The sequence below is a fragment of the Phocoena phocoena genome, chromosome 7 (assembly GCF_963924675.1).
Source record: "Phocoena phocoena chromosome 7, mPhoPho1.1, whole genome shotgun sequence".
Classification (NCBI taxonomy): domain Eukaryota; kingdom Metazoa; phylum Chordata; class Mammalia; order Artiodactyla; family Phocoenidae; genus Phocoena; species Phocoena phocoena.
The window spans coordinates 55,444,380-55,469,578 of record NC_089225.1 but is presented as its reverse complement, the minus strand read 5'-3'; the positions used below and the strand labels follow the sequence as shown (position 1 = coordinate 55,469,578).

General features: G+C 40.4%; 1 protein-coding gene across 9 annotated transcripts in view; it reads right to left on the bottom strand.

The window, feature by feature from the left end:
* Positions 1–25,199, bottom strand: part of RAPGEF4 (Rap guanine nucleotide exchange factor 4) — a 321,867-nt gene that overhangs the window by 33,406 nt on the left and 263,262 nt on the right. For all 9 annotated transcript variants that reach the window (XM_065880400.1, XM_065880401.1, XM_065880405.1 and 6 more), the window contains 6 exons: positions 20,985–21,073; positions 16,637–16,715; positions 3,734–3,884; positions 1,908–1,996; positions 1,139–1,169; positions 856–934 (listed from right to left, as the gene is read on the bottom strand). In XM_065880400.1, coding sequence (XP_065736472.1) covers positions 856–934; positions 1,139–1,169; positions 1,908–1,996; positions 3,734–3,884; positions 16,637–16,715; positions 20,985–21,073 — 518 coding nt within the window. The remainder of the gene's footprint in view (positions 1–855; positions 935–1,138; positions 1,170–1,907; positions 1,997–3,733; positions 3,885–16,636; positions 16,716–20,984; positions 21,074–25,199) is intronic.

Genomic DNA, 25,199 nt, shown 5'->3' with positions numbered 1-25,199 from the left:
CTGCCTTTGTCTGTGAGCCTCTTTTTCACAATACCGGGAGTGCTGTGTTGTAGGCAGATTACTAGATTCCCGCAGCCCGGCGCAGTGGTGGGGAGCCAACATTAACGCCTCTGCAAACAGGAGTGCTTCCGCCTGGGGCCATGAACATTTGCTGACATGGCTGCTCACTTGTTCCCTGGTGTGTGTACTCGGAGGCCAGGCCAGGTGGCATGGGTGGTACTCAGCTCTCAGCAGACCCCTATGTGGCACCCAGACGCTCAGCTCTGAACACATAGATCTTGAAGGCAATTCCAGCTCCTGTAATTCTGGAGTTTGGGGCACCGCTAAATTACAAGAGTCATCTGTGGCTTAAGATGAAGATTTTATCATGATCATTCATCTTATTTTGGTCGTGATTCTTTGGAGAAATCTTAACCAAGCAAACAATAACAGCCAGCATCTCTGCCTCCCTGATGGCTGCTAACGAGGTACTGCTCAGGGCCAGAGTGCTCTCCCTGGGTGGGAGCCCTGCTCTGCAGGTGCCCCTGGCGCTCCACCTCGGCGAGGCATCTGCAAAGCGCCAGCCACCCTCCTGCCACGTTGACAACGGGTGCCTGAGATAATCTTTCTCTCCTTCAAGGAGAGGTAGCAGCGGGGGAGAGGCAGAATCAGGGGAGTGTGAACAAGCGCCCCAGCTCCAGGCACAGAGTTCAAGAACATAAATAACTGGAATGCAAACGGGCACCTCCAAGCAAACCATTTGGAGTACACAGGGACAGCCAAGAAAAGCTATTCTGTGGGCCCAAGGGGTGATTCCCAGGGGGGAGATTTTATTCTGACTTTCAATAATCTGCACAGGTTGGAAGACATTCTCACCTTCATCAGAGCCACGGATAGGCTGGCGCTTCTGGGCTCTGTCATCCCCTGTGTTGAACTGCTGCAAGAGAACTTTGTGCTGTAAAAAATAATAACAGCAGCAGCTGTCATAAGGAATGAATGACAAATGCACGTTTGCAACTCAGAGGACACACATCTGAGCAGCAGAGTCGAGAAGTAAACATATTTTGTCTTTACAAAGTAGCATATTGCAATGTCATGTTTCTGGAGAACTGTCATTCTACAGGGCACAGTTAGAGAATCCTAATCCGTTGCCACTTACCTTCTTTTGCGGAGCCTTTGCATCTTCTGAACTACGAGAAATAGAGAAAGCACGTTATTTGATACTGTGGGTACTATTATTTTAAATGGCTTCATTTGCATATAACTTTAATCTTAACATTAGAAAATGAAACCACAGCATCCCTTCAGGAGGCAACACGAGCCTTCTGATTTTAATACTAAGAGGCCAAGGCCCAGAGGAGACAGCTAAGAGATCAGCTTTTGTCACAGACAGATCCCTGGTCGAACTGATGAGAAAAGCCAGAATTTCTTGATCTCAAAGTCTGTTCGGTAGCCAGTATTTAATCAACGGCTCGAAGAACAGCGTGTGAAAACCTTCTGTGTTGCCACCGAGAGGACACAAATATTCACCACCAACAGCACAGGCAGCCAAAAGTGAATTTACCACGTAAGTAATTCTCCCCAAACTTTCTTTAGGTGCCACTGACCACTTTACTACTGGATTCACTGCCTTGAACCAAAGGGACCCGAGTTTATTGAGTCAGACACTCAGAGAGGATCTCTGGCTCCCCAGGCTCTCTCTCGGCGGCCATCCGGCACAGAAGGCAGCTGTCCTTTTGTTAATCTGGCCTGACGGCGCCTCTTCACCCGACTCTCAGATTGCTCAAATCAGAATAGTGTATGGTTGTTGACAAAGCATCTTTCACCTTTTGGGAGGTGGGCAAAGGACCTCCTGGAAGATGATGTGATTCAGAGGCAGCAGGCACTTACTTGATGAAAGCACACCCCAAAGCCAAGCCCTTCCTTACATTTGCTTGACAATCTTCTCCAACTCGGGCAGTTGCTCCTTGAGGGCAGCAATCATCCGGGCATCATCTGATACAGACACATAAAACTCCTGTAATTGGCAAAGGTCACAGGCTTTTAACAAGAACTGCAAAAGGGACGTAATTCTGTAAAGAGCAACAAAGACGTGTCCCTACGTCATCTGCCTCACTAGCATCTCCAGACCATGGTTTCATGGACTGGGGACAAAGAAGTAAAAGAGAACGTTACGGCATGCCTAAATTCACAATTGCAAGGGAGAAAACATTTTGGAAACTGATGGTGGTGATGCTTGCGTTACACTGCGAACGTAATTAATGCCACTGAATTGTATGCTTAAGAAAGATTAAAACAGCAAATTTTATGTTTGATATATTCTACCACAATAAAAAAAATTAAAAAAATTGAATTGCAAATGAATTGTTTATATGATATTTATACCAAAGGCAATGCAATGCAGTGTTCTGGAATGGGTTATTTTATAGTCTATCCTTTAAGAGCACTGTTTTCACCTCAGTGTTTTTTCAGGGAAATTTAAATATTTATTTTGAATATTATTTTAGTATTTGTTGTTTAATATTTACCACCGGTCGCGGTTAACTGTTGGTGGTAAAAGTACAGTCGTGGTTTTCAGCACTGAACTGAAATTCTGCTGAGTTCATGTCACCAACTCAGGACTCTTCACTGACGTCCTGGGAATGGTCCCGCCCACTGTGTAGCAGCAGCCGTGCCCTGCTTTGTGCAGGAGCGGTGGCCTCCCCAGCAGGAGCTGAGAGCTGTGGCAGTGGCAGCTTCACACCACTTTGGCTCATCTGTAAAGTGGTCCTTTACTCGATGCAATGGGGAGAGGCCATGACCCAATGACCCAAGCTACTATTATTCCTCTACATTTTCAAAATCCTTTATCCCACAGCCGTGAGGGACTCTCATCGTCCACCTTTCCACCCAGCCTCACTTCTCTGCCTGCCAAATGACATGAGTAAAAAGGAGAGAGTGGGGACGTTTCTTTTGGATAATTCATTCTTGAACAGACAGACTGATAAGGTTTGAAACAGAAGCCACACTGCCTTTTGCCTGCACAGGAGTAAGGTCCCCATCTCAGATTCGGAGGACAGAATGAGTCATCAAGGATTAAATGCCCAGGTCAATGCTGTAACTTGGGCTGGAGCCATGGGAAGGAAAAGGGAAGCTCAGCTTAAAGCAGTGTTTACAAAGTAAATCGTTTCCCTTCAGAACTACCTCGTGGCCCCAGGAATTCCTCAGTAAAGTTATCTGCTTCTCTCTACTCAAAAGTATCCACCATTTGATCTAGTAATCCCACTGCTAGGAATATAACCAAGGATAGAACACTTTTGGCACAAAAGTGTTCACTACGCTGTTATTCTAGGAAGGTAAAAATGGAAATGATGTAAATATCCAATAATATGGGAACAAATAAATGTATCTGTGGCAGGGCCATTAGAAAGTTTTATTAGAAAGACTCTACTGACATGGAAAACTCCTTACATCAAGTGGAAAAAGCAGCCTGTAAAATGATGGGTACTATGTGATTACAACTACGGAAAATATAACAGAGAAAATAACCAAATGAAGATACATTAGAATGCTACTTCCAGTTATTGAATTACAGGGGCAGGATAATGGATGATGCTTTTCTTTACTTTCCTTATAGTACCTTTCTGATGAGAGAACACGTTAACAGAATCTAGAATCGGCAATTACAGTCCCTCCAGGGAAGCTGCCATGCCTATGGGTAGTCCCTGCATTGTAGGACAAAGGTGCATTCTTGGCAGGGACGACCCCCACGTACCTCCAGGAAAGCCATTGCCACATCATCCTCTTGCAGGACGTCTCCATACATGGCGGCCCACTGCAAAACCAGGTGGATGACTCGCCTCTTATTGTTGAGGGCATAATCCATTTTCTCCTGTTCTGTACCTTGTGAAGGCTGTGCGTGGTAGGTGCCAAGGAGTCAAGGAAGATATTTAGCCATTCACTGTGCTACTTGCAAAGATAGGGTGACAGATCCCAGCTTCAGAAAGCCTGCCTCCTGGACTACTGGAAAACCTTCCTTAGGCCCTCAAGAAGACCCTCACCTGCACACGGGTTCTGGACCAGATGCAGACAAACCCAACTGGCTTTGCCTTGATCGCTGCCCAAAGAATTAGACTTGCATGGCTCCACTTGGACTTGTGTGTTGACAAGGATTCTTGTTGCGCCTGGCTCCGGCTCTCATCACATTCCCTGCCTGCCTGCTGCCCTCCTTCACCTCTAGGGCTGGTAATGCTTCCTGCTGTTGCGCCTTGCCACCTCTTGTTGGCTCCCACAATTCTGGACACATCTCTACAATCCTTCATTATATGTGCTTCAGTTAAACACTTACGAGTGGCATCTAGTCCTGCTGGAACTGTGACTGACACAAAAAGCACACGGGAAGGAAGTGAGGCTGAGGTAGGTAAACTCACCCAGGGTTAGGACAAGGAAAGGTTCCTGCTGTATCCGTCTTCCGGTGAGGGACTCAGACACAGTTTTTTTTTAGACACAGTTTTTATACGATCCTTTTTTCTCTTGCTCAGAACCATTACTTAACTCTTATTGGCTTTTTGTGCATCAGTGGTTAGTCATCTTAACTATAGATTCCTTGAGGCTTGGGGTAACACGTTATTTTTCCTGTATTCCGTACCATGCCTAGCACAGTGACATTTACATAGAAATTTTATCCATTAATACAACAGATACCTGATTGAGTGTCTACTGTATGTGTCTGGTGAAGGTCCCTGCTCTCAGTTTACATTCTTCTGTGGATTACAGTAGGGAAAATATAGTATGTGATCAAGAAAAATTTTAGATTAGACATACCGTTCCTTTTTCAGTGATTTATAGTACATATTATAGACGATTCATTCATAAAACAATTTCCTTTTTATCACTTACACTGTAACTTGCACAGAGAGTACCTCAGTTAAGCCCTACTTTATAGTCTTGGGATGAAAACATCATTCTTTCTACAAGTGAGCAAGCTGACAGTAAAGGAGTGTGAATGGCCAAGATTACACAGTGAGATTGTAGAGCTGGTTTTAAATCCAAGACTCCTAATTGCAGCTAGTTTATTCTGCATTATACAATATCCCTGTGCCTCACACCTGGCTACAAGACTGGGCATGTCTTAGCTTACGACCATGACTTAAAAGGCACTGTAGAAAACTGTCTTGTGGCAGTGCTATGCTTGGGAGCTAAACCAGTCCAGGGCCTTTTCTAAAGGGACTATAAGTAATCATGATCAAGGTAAGTGACAGAACTTTAAAGCAAAGGTTTACTGCATGTAAATGGGTTGCAAAATGGCTTTCATCAACCGAGCACGGGATTCATAAAAAAGAAAATTGCTCAACCTGTATTGCTACAATTCTCTTCGAGCTTACAATAAAAAAGGGAAGAAAGATCACTTTCTGTGAAAATTATTTTTTTTCTGATTAACCCTTTGGTCGCTTGCTGGGATGCACACATAACTCAGTTTTTCTTTCCAAAGAATTGTAATGCTGGGCACTACATTTTAAGACTATCTTTTAGGGTACCTAGGAGCATAGTCAGGCACATGGTGGGTACCAAGCGAGTAATTCTTGACTGACTGAAAAATACGTACTGGTTCACTCATAAGTCAGTAAGAGAGTGAGAGAGAGAGAGAGGTTCTTTCCTACTTGTATGAGGCTGAAATGGTTTGAAATATCTAGTTGATAGTAAGTGGATATGATTCTAACTTTCCAGGTTATCCCGACTTGGACTCAAGGAAGCAATACACATGCTTGTATGTTGCATCCAGAGGCACCAGCTGCACACCTGTGGCTAATCTATAGGGCCCTAGTGTAGGATGACTAAATTGTCATTGTCTCTGTGGGTCAGGACACAGATTTTTCTTGTCTTCTCTTCTGCTGGGGAAATCTGTCTTTTGTGTACAATAAAAACACACGATTGCAAGGATTAACGTGATTAACACTTCAAATATGGGTTGGGCTCTACAGTTTATAATAAATATACTCAAGTGCTTACATGATCGTGTAATGCTCTCCACAAACCTGAAGGGTAAATATTTACAGATGAGGAGACCGAGGGTCAGAGAGGAGATCTGCCCAAGGTTGTTCAGTGAGTAAATGGCAGGGCTTACAAATCCAGGCAGGGCTCTTATGGCCACGCCTGTGGCCCAAACAGTGGCAATAGTGACTACACACTGGTGCTTGGGTTCATGAAATTATTACCAGTAATTGCATCTGGGAAGCAGAGATCCTAATGGGAAAGAGATTTCTCCTCCTCTCTCTCTTTCTCCCTCTCTCTCTCATCCGTCCTTCCTCCCTCCCTCCCTCCCTCCTTCTCTTCGTTCCTTCCTTTTGGAACTTTTTGCTGAAGTTCCTAGTTTCCTAGAGCTGACTCAGCATGTCCAGTCCCGAAACCAAGGGCTGAGTGCCCCCCACTCTTCACGTATAGCTCCACAGCCTCTTGGGAGCTAGAACTGACTGAATCCAGAGGGAGTAGGAAGAGGCTTTCTCTTTTTTCTCATGAAAGTTACGAATCTTTACCTCTGGAAGAAACAAAAGGAAGCACTGATTTGTTTCACAGAGTCTTGCCTTTCCCCTTCCAGGTGTTTATTCACTAAGGTGGAGTCGGGAGTCATAGTATTTTCAGAGCTGAATCTAGGCACCGGCTCAAGGATTCGGCCCCGCCACAGGCATTACACCATTCCAGCCCTCGACGGGCTGCTGAATCAGATTCTCAGGGGACACAGAGGAGACTCTACATGTAACTGATCTGCCTGAAATGGTCCCAGGGGAGGTGCTGGGGCTTCTATTTATTCCCATAACAATCTCCCCAGGTTTTTAGAATATTTATGTGATTTTTAGATTTTATTTAACTCCTACAAAAAAGAAGGGGAAAGAGAAGAAACCTATATTCCCTTCAGAAAGCAGCCAAAGAATAAAGAGCATCCCACCAGGTCCCTTGTCTCAACAGGATGTCAAAAATGCAAGCTAACAAGAGTAACATTTCAAATATAGTATTTGTAAATTCACACACATCAGAAAGGTTGCAGAAACCATTACTTTCTGTGGCTAAAGCTGGGATAATAATGCATGAACTATTTGATGGAGAAAGTCCTATGTGGAATAAAAGTCTAACTCTTCTCCAGCACAAATAACAGTTTAGAAAGGATCATTAATGCATACCACACACATTTTTAACATACGAAGAACACCATCTGAAATACATACTTAGCTAATGTCTGTTTCAAGAGTGGGTTAGTAGAGAATATCAAACACATAATAATCTAATGATTTTGTCATATGATCAGGAAATACTTGTATAGAATAAGGTCATGACTCGTGATATCATGACAGCTGGGTTCTGGTAAGAAGCAATATGGCTGCTTGAATTCATGGGAAAAAGTCACAGAAAGATAACATGGTTCTGGTATTTGATTCTGGTAGCTCAAGAAGTGCTAGTTTAAAGTCTGGAAGAGAATCTGGAATTATTCCCTTAATTGTTACTTTTAACACAATTAAGAAAAGGCCATAGTAGTCCAAGTGGCCAAACTCATCAGTCATATACTGAGTTGATTTCAGATGATTCACAGAATCGTAGAATCTGAGCTTTATCTCCTTCAACTCCACCATTTTTAGAGGTAAGGGAACAGGTAGAATGAGGTGGAGTGATTTTTCTGAATTTATCAATGGAATTCTTCCAACTAGAACTCAGCTCTCTTACCTCCCGCCCCAGTACTCTGTTGACTTGTTTATGTTATTGTGTTTGTCTAATATTATTATTTCTTTATCCAAACATATACCATGCAGCAGAATTAGGTAACCTAGAAGTTTGTGGGATTACAGGGAAATCCATGTGAGATGTAGAACTGATCCTCAAAAGCCCTCAAAGAAGACAAAGCACATACAGAAAACCAAGAGTTAATTGTTGCAGCCTTGACCATCTGAGAGTCAGTGAAGCAGGATCCCTCATGTCTGAACTAGACCCTCTCTGCTATATATATTCAACCAGTTCTCTTGTCCAACGTCTGTTGATTTAGAAAGCAGTGGCTCTCCACTCCTAATCAGACCAGATATTCTTAAACTACTGATGATTCAAATCCTAATTTGAGGTTTCTCATTATGGTAATATGACTTTTCACCATCCAAGAGCATTAAATAATCCTTCAGCAACATAGATGGACCTAGAGATTATCATATTAAAATGAAGTCAGACAGAGAAAGACAAATATCATATGATATCACTTGTATGTGTAATCTAATAAAAAGATACAAATGTGCTTCTATACAAAACAGAAATATACCCACAGACATAGAAAACAAACTTATGGCTATCACAGGGGATGGTGGGGGGCAGGGGGAGAGATAAATTAGGAGTTTGGGATTAACATAGACACACTACAATGTATAAAACAGATAATCAACAAGGACCTACTGTATAGCACAGGGAACATACTCAGTATCTTGTAATAACCTATAATGGAAAAGGATCTGAAAAAGAACATATATATCTATAACTGAATCACTTTGCTGTACACTTGAAACTAACACAACATTGTAAATTAACTATACTTCAATAAAAAAAGAAAACAAATTCAAAAAACAGAATCCTTAACTGCAGGAACCATGTCTTAAATTCAATGTGAATCTCTACATTTCCTAATCAAGGACTGGGCACGCAAACATAAAAAGCCTCAAATGTTCACCTTAAACTATTCAGTGACACTGTCTGGAGTGCTACATATAATAGAATATTCTTTAAACTGTTTTCCCCCCAAAATATCACAGCTCTTTAAAACTCTTTATTATCTAAATTACCTGAAATTCCATTTTGTCGAGATATCAAATGCAGATCATAGATACATTCTAAACAAGTTCATATTCAATGTTACCAGGTTGACTAAGTCTACAGTAAATACCAAAATCTGGTACATCTTTTAAACAGAACCTTTTAGTTATTGGGTCTTTAGTCTATAGGACCACAGCCTTTCAGAATGACTGAATCTTTATTGAACTGGACCAGCCCCTTTGACATCATATAAACATGGATGAAGACAAATTTGATCTGTTTTCAGTGAGGTATTAGGGCTGAGAATCAGAAGAGGTGAAGGCCACAGAGTCTTTCTACCCTGCCAACAGCAGGTTTAATATTCCACTGAGGCATTTTCCTCATGCCGGCTCTGCCGTTCAAACACTGTAATTATTTCATATATTTTTACCTAGTTATTATCTTACTCACCACAGGCACCTGTAATTTTTCTGTATTTTTTTTTTTTACTGCTCATTTACTTATTCTTAATTCAGCTAATAATGGTTCCATGTATTAAAATTATCATGGGGAAAGTAAGTGAAAACCTCCTAGGATGTAGAGGCAGCAGATTCATTACAGCCTACAACAGGGAATAAAATATTATGTATACTTTTTGCAGTAAGTACATGCTAATTATGCAGCTATTTATAAAACACTTATCAACATTCAAACTGATACTCTTCAATGTTGTTGTTTTTTAAAACCCTGCTTTGCATACAAGATCTCTGCTTGAAGCTGAAAACAAACTTTGGGGGTCATCTGCCCACTGACTAGACAAAGCTTTTGCACGTTATTTTATGCCATATTCCCCTCATGATGGTACAATCATTTATTTATAGGGGGCAATATTTACACAGGGCTTTAAGGTTTATAATGTATTTCCCACACACAGCCTTATTTGATCTTCGCAAAAACCTGGTGAGGTGGGTAGGGCAGGTATAATTACCTCTATTGTATAGATGGGGTACAGAGAGGTTAATTGCCAAGTAATATAGGTTTCAAGACGCAGGTCTTAAACACGGGTCTTTTGACTTCAGAGCTCTTGCTTTTCCGACTGTAGTATGGGCCTCTTTACTACTCTGCTTGACTTTGTGGAGCCTCCCCACATCCTGAGCACCAAGTCTACTCCTTCCTTGATGCAGCATGTGCTTGGGAATGCAAGTTCTGGAATTAGACCACCTGGGTTCATCTCTTGGCTTCCCCACTTATCAACTGTGAGACCCTTGGTCAGTTAACTGACCATTTAGAGCCTCAGTCTCTCCATCATCAGTAAACTTCATAGGACTGCTGTTAAGAAGGAGATGAGGCAATACTGGTAAACCGTGTAGAATGGCATCGGAGACATTAGGTACTCAGTTAAAGGTTATCGATTATCATTATCGCTGATCCACCTCTGGAAATAATACAAAATCTTTAAATGGATGGCTTTGGAAGTTTTCATAAGACCAGGCATTTCTGAGTTTAACACTGTGATGCTATTCCTACCAACACAGCTGCTCTTGTGTTTGTGTGCACCTTCCTTATTGCTTATTGTGTGTAACCAATCCTTATTGCTGATCTATTAACTTGGAGCTCACATGAGCTCTTCCTGCCTCCCATTTTCTTGCTCAGGGTATTTTTTTTCCTCACTGATTTTCAGACTTCTCTGCATTTTCAGAAGCCTTTAGTTCTTGGCTATTCTTTTTAGTTTTAGTCAGGGGTTTGTACTCATAGCAGAGCAGTTAGGACTTGGCCTAATGCAACAATTGCTTGGGTTCAAATATTGTTCCAACCCTTACTAGTATGTAACTTGGGACAAATTATCTGCTCAGTCTCGCTTCCTTAATGCAAAAAGAGTACACATCTCACAGTGTTGACGTGAGGCTGAGAAAATGTATATAAAATACTTTGTAGAATACCTGATAATACAGCCATTTTCTCTGAAAGAGGATACCATGTTCGTATCATCATCAAACCAAGCCTTCCTTATTGGAAATAAACTCTGAAATTGCATATCTGCAGAGATAAATTGTTCTTATAGTGCCACATGGATCAAACACTTTTTGGAACCAAGTAAAGGACTAAAATGGTAAAATTTGGCTTCAACAAAATTTAAGCTGACAATCTTCCTTACAAATGCCAAGAATATTCCTAAAAACATGGCTTTAAGAATCTGATGCTCTTCTGTAAATCTTGATTTACCAATTTTGGTAATTGTTCCTCTTAGAGAACCCAAGTCAACTTATAAAGAGAATACCCCCAGGTCATTTTCACAGAGAAATAAAAGATGGAGACTCTGCCTTTTCAGTAAGGAAAGCTATTGTGTTTACTTTGTTTCTGTATAAGGGACGTCATACGTACAAAGGCAGTTTTAGCTAAAACTTAGTGGCAAATCTGTATTCCATTTTTTCTTTTTAACTCAAGAAACTAAATTATTTCCACGCCAGAAGCATAAAATTCATGTTCAATACTAAGCCAAAAGAAATTAGGATACTAAGAGAAAATATTTGACCAAAATTATTGCTGTATTTAAATTTTTATAAATTTAAACCATTTATCACTTAAGGTTCTTTCAGCTGAAGTAACAATCTGTTCGAAACAACAGATTGTTGTTTAGAACAGATAGTATTGTTGTATGTATTTGTTGACATAACAGAGACTCTGTCGGTAGGGTAAGCTTCAGGATTGGTCTAAGTGCAATGATGTCATCATAGACTTCATTTTTTCCCTGACGCTCAACTCATCTCAGCTTTGTCATAGGGCTTATTCCCCTAATGGTTGTAGGACGGCTGCCACAGGCAACTGGGGCAAGAGGCTGCCTGTTCTTTCTTTTTTATTAAAGTATAGTCGATTTACTATATTGTGTTTGTTTCAGGTGTACAGCATAGTGATTCAGTTATTTTTTTCTGATTATATTCCATTATATGTTATTACAAGATACTGACTATAATTCCCTGTGCCATACAGTAACTCCTTATTGCTTATCTATTTTATGTATAGTAGTTTATATCTGTTGATCCCATACTCCTAATTTGTCACCGCCCCCTTTGGTGACCGTGAGTTTGTTCTCAAAGTCTGCGAGTCCGTTTCTGTTTTGTTCCTGTTCTCTTAACTGCTTTTTACTCAGAAGCCCCAGGAAGCCTCTCTTTGAATCTCATTGGCCCTGTCTACATTGGGCCTGCAATGTGAGAGCCAATCACGGTCAAAGGCAGCCAATTACCATGACCAGCTAGACTGACCACCTGACATGGCACTGATGGTGGGGACTCAAATACAATGTCCATTGCAACTGGAATTACATTAATGCTACACGGAGTTCCTCCAAACATCTGTTAGTATATGCGGAATCTTAGGTGGTTATTTGGCTTCCGAGTGCCTTGTAAAATGTAAATAAATATCATACCAGTGCCTTTTTTGCCTCACATGTGGGGGCTGGTGTTGGAAAGATAAAGTAAATGATGTGAAAATGTTCTGAATCAAAGATACGTTTATTAAAATTCAAAATAATATTAACTCAGTTGTGATCACTTAATTGAAGGCTTGCCTGCATTTGTACAGACAAAAAGAAGGCAGAGTTTAACCATAAAAAACACAAAATTACAACAATAGGACAGCAATAAACATCAAAAGCGTTAAAATATTCCGTATTCTTTGCTTACATTTAGAAACTTAAAGTAAGGAATATATGTGGGCAAAGGTTTAGCTGGAAGGATGCTGATTCATCCCACTGTGTTTGCTATAGGAAAAAATGTGGAGATAATCTAAATATTCGATAGGAAGAGGCTAAGAAAAATAATTATGACATATCTACCATATAATATTGTGAATCAATAAAAATGATAACATGTTATTCTCATGCATCCTCGTCACCTTGTTGCCCAGCACAGTATAACATTGTAAGTGTTCAGTGTTTGTGGAATTATCTGGAAAAAATGATGTAGTTTTATTTGTATATACTGATTTGAAAAGATATCCACAACATACTAAGTGAAGAAAACCATATTTTTAAAAACCATATACAACATAATTTCACTTATATAAAATTATACACGTATATAATTTCTGAAAGCTTTTTCATAATACAGTGGTGAGATACCAGGTGAATTTTGTTCTTTTTCTGTAAATTGAATTTTTTACAATGAGAATGTTCTATTTTTAAGGATGACAAAGCTATCTATATTTAGAAAAATGGTGTGAAAAAAATTAATGGGAGAGAAATGGCTCTGTTTGTTTAGTAACAAACCATACACAGTTATTTAGCGTATGACCCCATTATTATATTTCAAAGCATGTATCTATATGTATAGAAAAAAGACTGGAAGGCTACATACCAAAATGTTAACCACAGTAATACCTGGTAGGTTTATAGGGGGTTTTAATTTTCTTTTTAAAGACTAATGGAAAATTGAACTGAATTCTAAGTACAGATTTTTAAAAGATTAAAGAAACCAGAGATGAAAAGTACAGAAATTGAACAAATATAATTTTTAAAAAACTCATTATAAAGCACTTGTATTCATCAGGCCAAATCATGTTCCAAGCATATCTAATGAATAGAGAGTCTCTCTCATTAGCACATAAAAGGCCTGAAATATTAATGTTAAACAGAGTTTTACCATCTTCTGTGCTAAAAGCAAAATTGGAGGAGACATACAATGTGGATTAAGGACAGAAATAGCCACCAGTGGCTCAGGGCTCAAATCTTTTCTGTACTTTTCCGTACTTTAATTCTGAAAGTAATTACCTTTCTCTGAGCAAATCGTAATTTTTCATTATCCTAGTTTATTGATTTGGAAAAAGAGCAGTGAAAACACTGACTTCTTCATAGAGCTGCTATGAAAAGTCACACATATTAAGTACTTAAAAACACTCAGCCAAATCAACTCACTCAGTATAAGTGCTTTAATGGAACGTGGTTAAGTATTATATTTTACTATCCCTAAATCCCGTAACAATGTGGATATTAGCCCACTTGTTCCGTTTTACATTCTATCTCCCTGTCACATGAGGACATGGTGCTAAGGAGTTTATATGTGTCTGTTTTTGTCTTTTTTTTTCTTTTGACTGTTCATTGTCTATTTCTCCACGTTCTCTCTTTTTCTTTACAGGCAGTCTCTATAAAACTGTCCAGTAAAGTGCTTTGCCTTTCTTTGACCAATATATCAGCAGTGACTCAAGCTACTCCCAGGGATGTGGGAATGAGGTAAGGGCCCAGGATGTTTGGAGTAGATTTACTCTAAAAGCTGTTCCTTAGTTGCTACCCCCGAGGTTCCCTTCTAAGGTCTGGACTCTTTAAGGATTCCTTCAGTTCTCTGAGTAACTCCATCCCTCTGATGAATTCCTTTATTCCTTAAGTCACTCACAGTTGGTTTACGTTACTTATGACCAAGAAAAGGAGCTTACATAAGAAGCCTATATAACATCTCCCTGGAGGCAAAGGGACTAAAACTTGAGTCTTTAGCATGATATAAACACACTTACACATATGTGACTTTCAAGGATAGAGCCCTTTCCATTCGCTTGCCTGTGGCAGGATAAGTTCCTGGCCTCCCTGGCATGCTTTCTCGAGGCATTAGAGGACAGTAATTCTTGGTTTACTCCCAATATCTAAGGACTGGACTTAAGCTGTCCAATATGGCAGCCACTAGCCACATCTGGCTATTTACATTTAAATTAATAGAAATTAAATAAAATTAACAATTCAGTTCCTCAGTCATAGTGGCCAATTTCAAGGCTAGTGGCTACTGGACTAGCACAGATATAGAATATTTCCATCACTGCAAAAAGTTCTATTGGACACTATTTATTTGGTTTTAACAAATTAGGCCCACTTTGGTTTTTAGCCAACTGAAGCACAGATGAACATGTATCATGCATGCAATACGGTACCAAGAAATGTTCTTAAACTCTAATTAAAAGATAAGCTTTTAAAGAAATAAGTTGTGAAGAAAAAAAAAGTGACACACCCCATGCTTTGAATCCTAAGACCTGGATAAATCCTAGTTCTGCCACTTGCCTTGGGTATGTTTGTTTTTGCCTCAGAATCCTCGTTTGTAAAATAAAGCTGATACTAACCCAATAGAGTCCTGTAAGGATAAAGTAGTCTAATATGGGTCAGTGGTGCCTGACACGTAAAGAGTTGATTCAAAATAGAACAATTAAGAGAATCTAAGTTCTCAAAGGGCGGGGTGTGAAGGAGGTGGTCTGAGGGCACTAAGTAGTGTAGATGATACCCAACCATCCTGATTCCTTCCATCTCTGAGAAAAGAATTAGGATTGGATATCACAGGCCTCCCTTGATTCTACTGTCCACTTTCCTGCCTTCTCCTCCCTGCAACATCATCCCTGCCACATCCCTAGTGGGGCATGGCATAGACTTTCCCTCTAGGATCTTCTATTTTAAGAACAGAGGTCAGTGCTATGAATGTTCTCAATCAATTCTGAAGGAGAATAAGCTAATAAGAAATCAGAATTTGCCAGAAGAATATAAGCTTAATGTTTGGGGCTTTGAGTTGTAAAGGTATGACTTGGCCTACTACGTTCTCTCACCCTTCTTTTGGTTTTGTTTGCCTTAAGCTTATCAACATGCTAACTGTTGGAGGAAAAAAAAAATCTAAACTCAGTGGTGGTTTTTATTTTTCCTTCCAACAAATCTCAAAGGTCTAATAATGATTACTAAGTATGGAGTTAAAGAGCACAGAGAGATCCTGAATGTGTTAATTTTACTTGAGAAAAACTATGTATGAGCCAGAAAGAATGTGTAATATATTTAAGTCTCATTAAGCTGTCATTACTTGGAAAGATATTTTCCAGGCAAATAAACACCCAAATCTCACTCTTGCAGCATCCTCAGAATAGCACATTCAACTCCAATCTCCTATCCTCATACATTCTGTTGACTTCAAAGAGAATTATGGGTGAACAAGAAAATGAGAATCAGGTAGGGCAATTATAATTCTGAAAAAGGAAAACAGGCCACATTGATTGGGTTGCTCAGAGAAAAGAGAGCCATTCTCCTTCAATATATCTCGTTGCTCAAGAAGGCCAAAGTATTTGGGGGCCTAATTTTTTGCTGCTTTAAAAATAAAGCAGAATTGGAAAGTATACTTTCACATTCTGCCCAAGTTGAGGGTGTATCTCATTCATAATATTCACTCCTCTTATTCAACTTCTATCTTCTGAATGTTCCCTCTGTGCCAGACACTGTGCACCCACTGGTCAACTCAATAGACTATTGAAAAGCTGCCCCAAACAAGCTCAGTATGAAGCTCCCTAGAGGAACTGCCATTAGAATTTCAAGTTTTATATCTTTGACATAAGTCCATGGGATAATGATAAAAATAGCCACAAAGGAATACATTTCGGTATCTAGAGAACAGGGTGAACTAGGACGAATGTGAAAGAAAAGTGACCCCCCAATGATAACTTGTATCTATCTCAGCAGTTAGTGTTCTGATTAATACTACAGCTTAGAAGGACACAAACAGATCACCGTCCATCCTGCCAGGTATCCGGACAGAGGTACAAAGTCTGTCTCTGAGCTTAGGAAACTATCCCTAATAATATTCCCTAATAATATTGGTCACCATAGCCTTCTCTGGCCTACCTCCCAGGTATGTATATTTCTCATCAGCATTACCTTCCTTATAAGGGTAAACTGGCTCACTTTTCTCTGCACAGGGAATAAGGAGGAAATCCTTAAACATGGCACAGCAAAACCATGCCAGGGAGAGCTGGAAACTTGTGCGAGGGGAAAACTGCTGATGTTTCAGAGTTCGACAAGGGCGGAAAGCACAATTCTGCCCGAGCCATGACTTACCTTGAGAGCATGCAATGAGATAATGGCCACGTACATGTGGGGTGTTGTTGAGGGAACAGACTTCTCACAACAAAAGGATATTGGGCCACCAGAGCTGGGCAAAGCTGGGTATTTGGCATAAAAACACAGTGCATCATAACAAAGTCATTTAAAACTGAATCTGCAGGGGGCAAAACAAAGCAGAAAAGGAAATTAGATTCCTGTAGAAATGTTTAGGAAAGCAGGAGTATCCATTCATTTGTTCCTGGCCAGTGGTTCTTACACATCGGCTTGGGGTATTGTGGTTTTACTGTACAAAGAAGCACTGTGTATAAAAGTAATACGACTGACAGAGCTTGAGATCAAAACTCAATTTCTTAGGACAATGGACAAAACGCATGGTAGTTTTAAAAGAGACAGACTTGTAATAATGACACTGGTCACCTGAGCCACAATTAATTAAAAAAAATATATATATATAAAACTAAAGAGCCACACATGGGCAGTACCATGTATGCAGGATTAGGACATGGTCATTTTTTGTCTATTTTACACCACCTGTCTTTTGTCAATATCTCTTTTCCTTTATTTCTTTTTTACCTTCTATTTCCAGAAGGAGCAATAAAAGATGAAAGGGTGATAGAATCACAGAAAAAGGAGGTGGTAAGAGCAGAGAACTGGTGAGGGAAACAAAAGCAGAAAAAAAAAAAAGACAAGATAAAGGCTGTGAGCAGCAATTGAAGCAAAACAAAAGCTCTCCAGTAGATTAAAATGGTGTATGTCCTATATTTGAAGCTATTTTTAGATAGGTAAGTGGGGGAGATGGCAAAAGAAATAAGGCAAGTCCCCCCAAATAAGCTTCATCTTGAATTTGTTGCTGCTTCTTCATTGCAAAGACTATATTATCCAGGCAGCCTTAATGGGAAAGCACGTAAAGACAGACCTAAAAGCCTTAGGAGTACACAAGTTAAAGCTTTGGAATCCAAGATACTTATGGGGGTTTTCAATTAAAAATGAACTACCATGGCTGAGATCTGTGAAACTCACATAACTTCTCAAATAGAAAAGGGTGAGAAATATGAAAATTGTCTAACTATATGTATTGAATTTTCAATGTCTATGTTTTAAATTAACAAATACTATCAAAGTTGGAATCAGTGACTAAAGGTTTAACTGTTATACGTATTTTTTAAAAATTGATATAACTGTCATAAATTATGTAAGTTTAAGATACACAAAGTGTTGATTTGATACATATACATACTGCAGTATGATTACCACCTTAGCTTTAGTTAACATATCTATCACGTCACATAATACCATTATACTCATTTAAATATAGGTGATGAGTGTAATCCAAAGTTGTCATAACTAGGTGTTGCTAGTGATTTCAGTCCCATTATACTGAGCCAGAGAAGATGCCGAGGTGTCAGACAGAAGATGTACGGAACTTTTTTTCTTAGGTATGAAAGGACGTTCGTTGGCATGTCTGAGTTGAACATCTAGTGTCATCTTTATATGTTTTAGAGATAAAGGATTTCTCTGAGGATAGGAGAGAAAATTCTTGCTTATAAGGCTCCCCGAGGCCTGTGCTATAAAGTAATTTAAATTTTGCTAAAGCAGAGATTTGAGGCGCATGCTTCAAGGCTGGCGAGACCGTCAATCAGCATGGTAATCACCCAGCACCCACATCTCAATGTGGCTTTCTTATTCTCTGCTCATAAGCAGTAACTCTTGAGAGCTGATTAAAAAAATCATTTCCTACTAGAAAATGATTTTCCAAGTCACTCAAGGACTAATTCTGGTCGTAGAAGTAGAAAGTCTAGGAAACCAAAAGGTCTCAGGCAGAAAATACGTGTTTTGGGGTAAACTAAGAGAATGTACTATCAAAGCCAGGGGTGTTCATTTCTACGATGTAAACCAGTTTCACTGGCAACTCTGACATCTCTTTCGTATTGTAAATCCAGAAATGCCAAGGGTCTCCCACCCTACTGCATCCGTGAGTTTCATGGGGCTGAACTAAGATTATTTTTAGTGTCTAGGAGGACCATACAGTAATTCATATTTTTGATTATAAGAAAGACAGATTTATTCTTTCATCCAATCCATGAACATTACTTGCAAGAATAACAAAATCAGAAAAAAACTGCAGGGAATAAAGTTCAGTATTAAATTATGACGTGAACTTAGTTCTAATATAAAAAATGGAATGGTCAGGAGTCATATCCTAAGTGGCAGTCACGCTATATACACTGATTTCTGGCCTCCAAGTTTTTAAGGAGCAATAATCCAGTCCCCTCCTCTTTCAGAAGTGACTTTAAAAGGAAGAATATATTTGTTCTTCATGGGTAGTAAAGATCTTACAGATCTTTTCTTAGATTCCATAGTCTCTAATGCACCAGAACGTTCCTTTTTGGACAATATTCACTTTAGAGAAGACGTTGTTTCTTGTATTATGCAATCACACATTCTGGGCAACAGTTAATCGGAGGGGAAAACTCTGTATTTTTCCTGACCTCGGGTCCTAGAAATTTGGTTTGAGGTTATGTTTGCCTCTTGGAAGCAAGCAATCCTCTCCTAACTGGTCCCTCAAGGATTTCCTTTTTCAAGAAGAGATCTTATCACATTCTCCTTGCTCAGACATCTTCAACCACTTCTCAAGGCTTAGCTTCACATTTAAGATGGCTCTGAGATCTGAACCCTAATTCTTAGACCCTACCTTCTTTCTGACACTTATGTATACAATAGTCTAGCAAAGCCAGACCACCTGGTCCTCCTTGTCTCTTTCTAGGTCAGCACTCATGTTGTCCCTCGGGATGGAAGACTTCATCCTTAGTCACTGGATGTGACTGGTTACCTGCCTTCCTTCAGGGCCACTTCAAAGGCTGTATCCTCTGTGACACTCTGCCTGGTCCCCTCAGCCTTACGATCAAGTTGTCTGCACATTCCTTTAGGCCCTGTAGCAGGTTATATAAGCTTCCTGAGGACAGGAGGGTGGTCTCTTGTTCACACTGCCTTTCCTAAGCATCCAGCTTAGCACCAGCCCAACGGGATCCTCCACAAATATTGAACTGAAAATAGCTGCCCTGGAGCCAGAGATCCTGGCTTTTATATCTACTACTCCCCAATTAATTCACTACATAAAAAACCTTAGATAATGTATATAAAAAAAGGAGAAACTGGAATGGGAAGATAAAATAAGAAGTAAATCAGTGGTAAAATACTTTTAGAAGGCATAATAATGTTAACTTTACCTTGAGTATATTGCAAAGATGAGAGAACTGGACGTTGAACTACTACTAAGTTTTTTAGATAAGTCTTTGAACTTCTCTCAGTGAGAAATCTTCTTCTATGGAGTTCAGTGTGCTTAAAAATATTAACCCATTATTCTGAGGGGCCAGTAGCAAATGAATGTGGGCTGTTCCAAAGTCACACATAAGATGGTAACCAAAGTGGAGAATGATACCAAACTCTGAACACTTAATTCATTGGTAAGATTCATCTCCTTTACCCTCAAATCTCTGTGTCTTAGTTAACAAGACTGGTTCACTGGAAGGTGGTATTATGAGTTGATTTTTTTCCCCCAAGAAAGATACGCTGAAGTCCAAATTCGCAGTACCTCAGAATGTGACCTTGTTTGAAATAAGGTCTTTACAGATATAGTCAAGTTAAGATAAGATAATTCATGTGGGACCTAATCCAATTATGATTGATGTCCTTATAAAAAGGGGAAATTTGGACACAGAGACACATGCACAGAGGGAAAACGATGTGAAGTGACACAGGGAGAATACTGTGTAAAGATGAACATTGGAGTGACACATCTACAAGCCAAGGGATGCCAAAGATGGCCAGCAACCCCCCAGAAGCTAGGCAAGAGGCACGGAACGGATTCTCCCTCACAGCCCTCAGAAGGAACCGACCCTGCCGTCACGCGGATCTCAGACTTCTAGCCTCCTGATCTAAGAAGCAATACGTTCCGTTGCTCAAGGCACCCAGTTTGTGGCACTTCGTTCTAGCAGTCCTAGGAATCTAATACAGGTGGTGTTTCGTTACACTCTGGGGCAGCCCAAGCATCTCAGAAAGAACCACTTTACTCCCAGTTGGAGCACAGTTGTGCCTTTTACAGAGGCAGCTTCAAATCCTTTACGGGAATAGGTACTATTTAAATTATAGCCTAAGAGGTGCCTACGGAAGGTGAGATCTAAATGATAACTTAACAAATGCCTTTGGAAGGCTACTCTTAATATCTGTGAACGAGACTGAGCCATCTACAAAGCACAGCCAGGACGAGTAGGCAGAGGAGGGTCAAGAGGATGCTCTTCTAATGGTCATACACATGACCCATTTCTAAAACTGCTGTGGCTACACACACTGAGAATGAACTCAGAACTTTTTTTACAATGCTCTGCGTGGATTTAATAGACACACAACCGTTCTAGGTGTTTACCTGTTGCTTCATTTAAAGCTGGCTCAAGGCGTATCGTTTCTAGAAAATGCTCTAAAATTTTTTCAGGTGTTCCTGACATCACAGTATACCTGGATAAGAAATAAAACCATCATTAGTTTTCCAAAAGTGGGCAAATCATTAATATATAACATTTTACATATCTGCGTTTTTGGGTTGTTTTTTTTTTGAGATCCCAGGGAACCATATGGACTCAACTTGTGACCCATATTCTCCGTAAGGTAAGAAGGATCATGTACCTTGTCAAAGTCACATAAGCAGGCAACAGAAACATCTCAAATTGAAGTAGTTACTAAAACATTATTCTTTTTTCCCTACATGGGACTAAAGTAAACTTCTTAGAGAGTGGCTCTAGCAGGCTGGGAACTGAGGCATTTCAGCCTTGTTTCAAGGGGGAATGAAAAGGAACATGTAAATCTCGGGGCAGCTCAGGGCAAGGGGAAGTGACAGTAAACTAGGTTATCCATATATGGGTTACTTGTTGCAAAATTTCAACCGCACGCTGGATTCCCCTGACTATTTCTGGAATGCTCTGTGTTTCCCAACTGTACACTGGTATGTGCTTTGGAAATGCAGCTAAGAATAAGAGAAAAGAAAACAAACCCCCAAAACACCAATGAGCAAACAAACCCCAGTAGCATCTGAAGAGGAAATAAATCAGTAGTGGAACGTCCATGTAACTTATATCAAGGTCAAATATCAATTAGTTGGCAGGGTGGGGGACGTTAGGCATCATATCAGAAGATCCAGCCATGAAGCTCTCCAATCAACATGGGAGGATGTAGTTTTTAAAATTGAAGGTGGGTTATTTCAAAGTCATATTCAAGACGGTCAAAAACAGTGGGCGAAAGCTATAGGCAAAATACATTAATGGGATCTGGGTACTCCTATTCCAAAACGTAGACTTTGCTCTTCTGCTTGGCATTTCACTTAGGGCAAAATGACAGGGAAGAAAAACAACAATGAAAATAAAATTCTCTTGTGTTTAGAAAGCAGCGGTAGAATTCAGTTCCAGGAGAACTCAGGGCTTTTGTGCCTCCTCACCAATACCCTTTCCCTGCCTGTTTGAGACCTCAGAGGAAGTGTGTTGACAACCCAAGAATATCTCTAATGTATTCAATCTCAGGGGCTTAACCTCCTGCCTGAGGGAGTGAAGAAGAGGCAATGCAACATACGACCCTGTGCCCGGCGACACGGAGTGAGTGAAGCAACCCGGTTTTGAAGGAGGTAGCAAATGCAGTCTATTTGGAAGGTAACTGTTACTTAAACCTATTGTGTGTGTGTGCATGTGCGTGTGTGCCCTCAGGACCAAAAGGAAGCTGAAGAGTTCAATCTCTGAAAGAATCTGGCTTTGGAGCCTAGAGGGAGAGCCAGGGAATAAAAAAAACAAACTACTTTAATCCGAAAAGTATGACCCTTTTCTCAAAGTAAACAGCATAGAAGATGAGGGTTTTTCCTCTTACAGGCAATGACTATTTGAGGGAAGGAGAGGGCGAATCTATAAATGGCTTTCAATACTTAAATGGAGAAAATTGCTGAGTTCATTCAATAATTCCTAAAATGTATGATTCTTTGATGACCCTTCCAAGATGACCTGCAAGAGGAGCAGCGTGTGACCACACGAGTAAGGAACTGGAGTTGGAGAGGGCAGCTAGAAGGCTGGCTTCCCATCCTGGTGTTCTTGGTGAGGACATTTCTTAGCTAGGGTTTTTGTCTGGCCAAAAAGAATAAGGGCTTGGGGCTTCCCTGGTGTCGCAGTGGTTGGGAGTCCGCCTGCCGGTGCAGGGGACGTGGGTTCGTGCCCCGGTCCGGGAAGATCTCACATGCCGCCGAGCGGCTGGGCCCGTGAGCCATGGCCGCTGAGCCTGTGCGTCCGGAGCCTGTGCGAATAAAGGCTTACCTGGGTGGCAAGCCTTGAATGCTCTCGGCTCACTAGTAAGAGAAAATGGCGTCCTACTCTCTGCCCACCTGGTCAATTGCAGACATCAGGGCACGTGTCTTTTGCTGCCAAAGTCTTCCTCTAGTGGTACAACTGCCTTACCCTATCCTATCTCTCTTCTCAGCACCACAGAAGGCTATTCAGGGGTTGGTAATCTCTCAGGACCAGGAACCCTGAAGGGGGAGGGGCAGGGGGCTTCTGGCCTGTGATCTTGCAGCTCTGGGCTTGGCTGAAACATGTTATTACTTTCTTTCGGGCTGGACACTGCCAGGTGCCTACTGCTTGACCTCTGTTTAAATGGAGAAGACTTGAAGACCAGACAGTATGGCTCTCTTCAGTTTATTGCATGAAGAAGTTACTGTAGTCCAAGTTAAAGAGAACCCTGATTGGTTACATTATCTAAGCTGTGAGGTTCTAAACTTGAGAGAGAAAAATCTTTTTCTAACACCAAGTCCGGAAATGAGGACACGTCTATCTGTATCCAGAACAAAAAAAGAGGTGGGGAATGGTGCCTAAAAGAGACTATCTTTCTGCAAACAGGATGGAGTTGAACGATTGGGTGGTTGATAGTCTAAGGAAAAAGCAACACAGTCACTAAAAACAGGAATAGTCATTTCAAATTCTCTCTTATTAAAACCACATAACCACAGAGCAGGAGATACCCAAAATGGTAGATATTTGAGGGCTTCGTATAGTTTATCCATCATGAGAAATACTGTCTTGCTATTGACATTTTAGTATCACACTCAGAGTTGAGTGGCTTGAGGAGAGTCAGGCAGTTTTGAATGGTTAAAATGTACAGTTATCCCTCGGTATCCGCGGGGGGTCGGTTCCAGGACCCCCGCAGATACCAAAATCCATGGATGCCCAAGTTCCTTGTATAAAATGGTGTAGTATTTGCATATAACCTACACACTTCTCATATACTTTATTTTTTTCTTCTTATATACTTTAAATCATCTCTATATTACTTAGAATACCTAAGACAATGTAAATGCTATGTAAATAGTTGTAAACACAGTGTAAATGCTATTTAAACAGTTGCCAGTGTGTGGCAAATTCAAGTTTTGCTTTTGGGAACTTTCTGACAATTTTTTTTTTCCAGATATTTTCCATCTGTGGTTGGTTGAATCTATGGATGTGGAACCCCCAGATACGGAGGGCCAACTGTATGTATAAACTATTCTGGATTTTTCTCAGGGTAAAGGTAAATCAGAAAAATAACGTTATCAGCACCAACATGGTGACCCTCTTTGAGCTGCAAAAAGATAATTTCTGAGGAGACAGGGGCCCTAAAGGATCCTAAATTTTAAGTCCCTCCAGAGACACGGTTGTTGCCACGTTCTTCGAGTTGTCCAGAACATCAGGCCAAAATTCACTTACACGCGCCCCCCACCCCCCCCACCCTTTTCAACTCTGGTCTGGCTCGGGAAAACTCAACATGGAAAATGACCCTTTGAAACAGTGGCTCCTTACTCTTCAGGGAATGGTTGGCACGGTGCACTTCTGTGTATGCCTGATATTTCCTAAATGGTGCGCTGAGAACACGCACGAGGCTTTGAATTCTGTAAGAAATTTAGATTGGTCTACAGGACACCAATAAGGAGATATAACAGAAATGAGATCTAGGCCTAAAATAAATTGAATGCGTGTGGGCTCTCCTTTTCCCTTTAGTTTGATTTCATAAAGAAGTCTATATTTGGAGAGCACTCTGAATGGAAGCTGTTGTAACATGCAAACGCTTTTGATCATCTTCCCGTGCCATAAAGAGGTGAAGGAAGGCGGCCTCCGGGGCCCTCTTGGTCAAATGTTTTAAGGTTGTGAAGAATTTAAGGCTTACTTTCTCAGGTAGCAACATTTTCCTGAGACATCTGAGGCATTATTAAAGAATGCAGATGACCACTATAAAATGGTCTAGTTATACTTAAAAGCACTAAAGAAAATCACTGGGGGTAGTCCCAGACTTCACATAAAAAATACTTTCATTCTCATCCTCCTTTGTGGGCTGGAAGGACAACTGCTGAAAAACATTTGAACAAGAACATTTTTCAAGAATGCATAGTAGTGAAAAATAGAAGAATAATAAAGAATTCTGGATGGTAATTTTATAGGTTTGTAAGTGAAGGGATCGTTTTTTATACAGTCTATTTTATGTCAGCCCTTTTGAATGGTTAAAATTATGGTTAATGGTTATTATATAATTAATTAAATAATTAATGGTTATTGCTTTGCAACGTTTACTAGATAGTGTTGAGGAG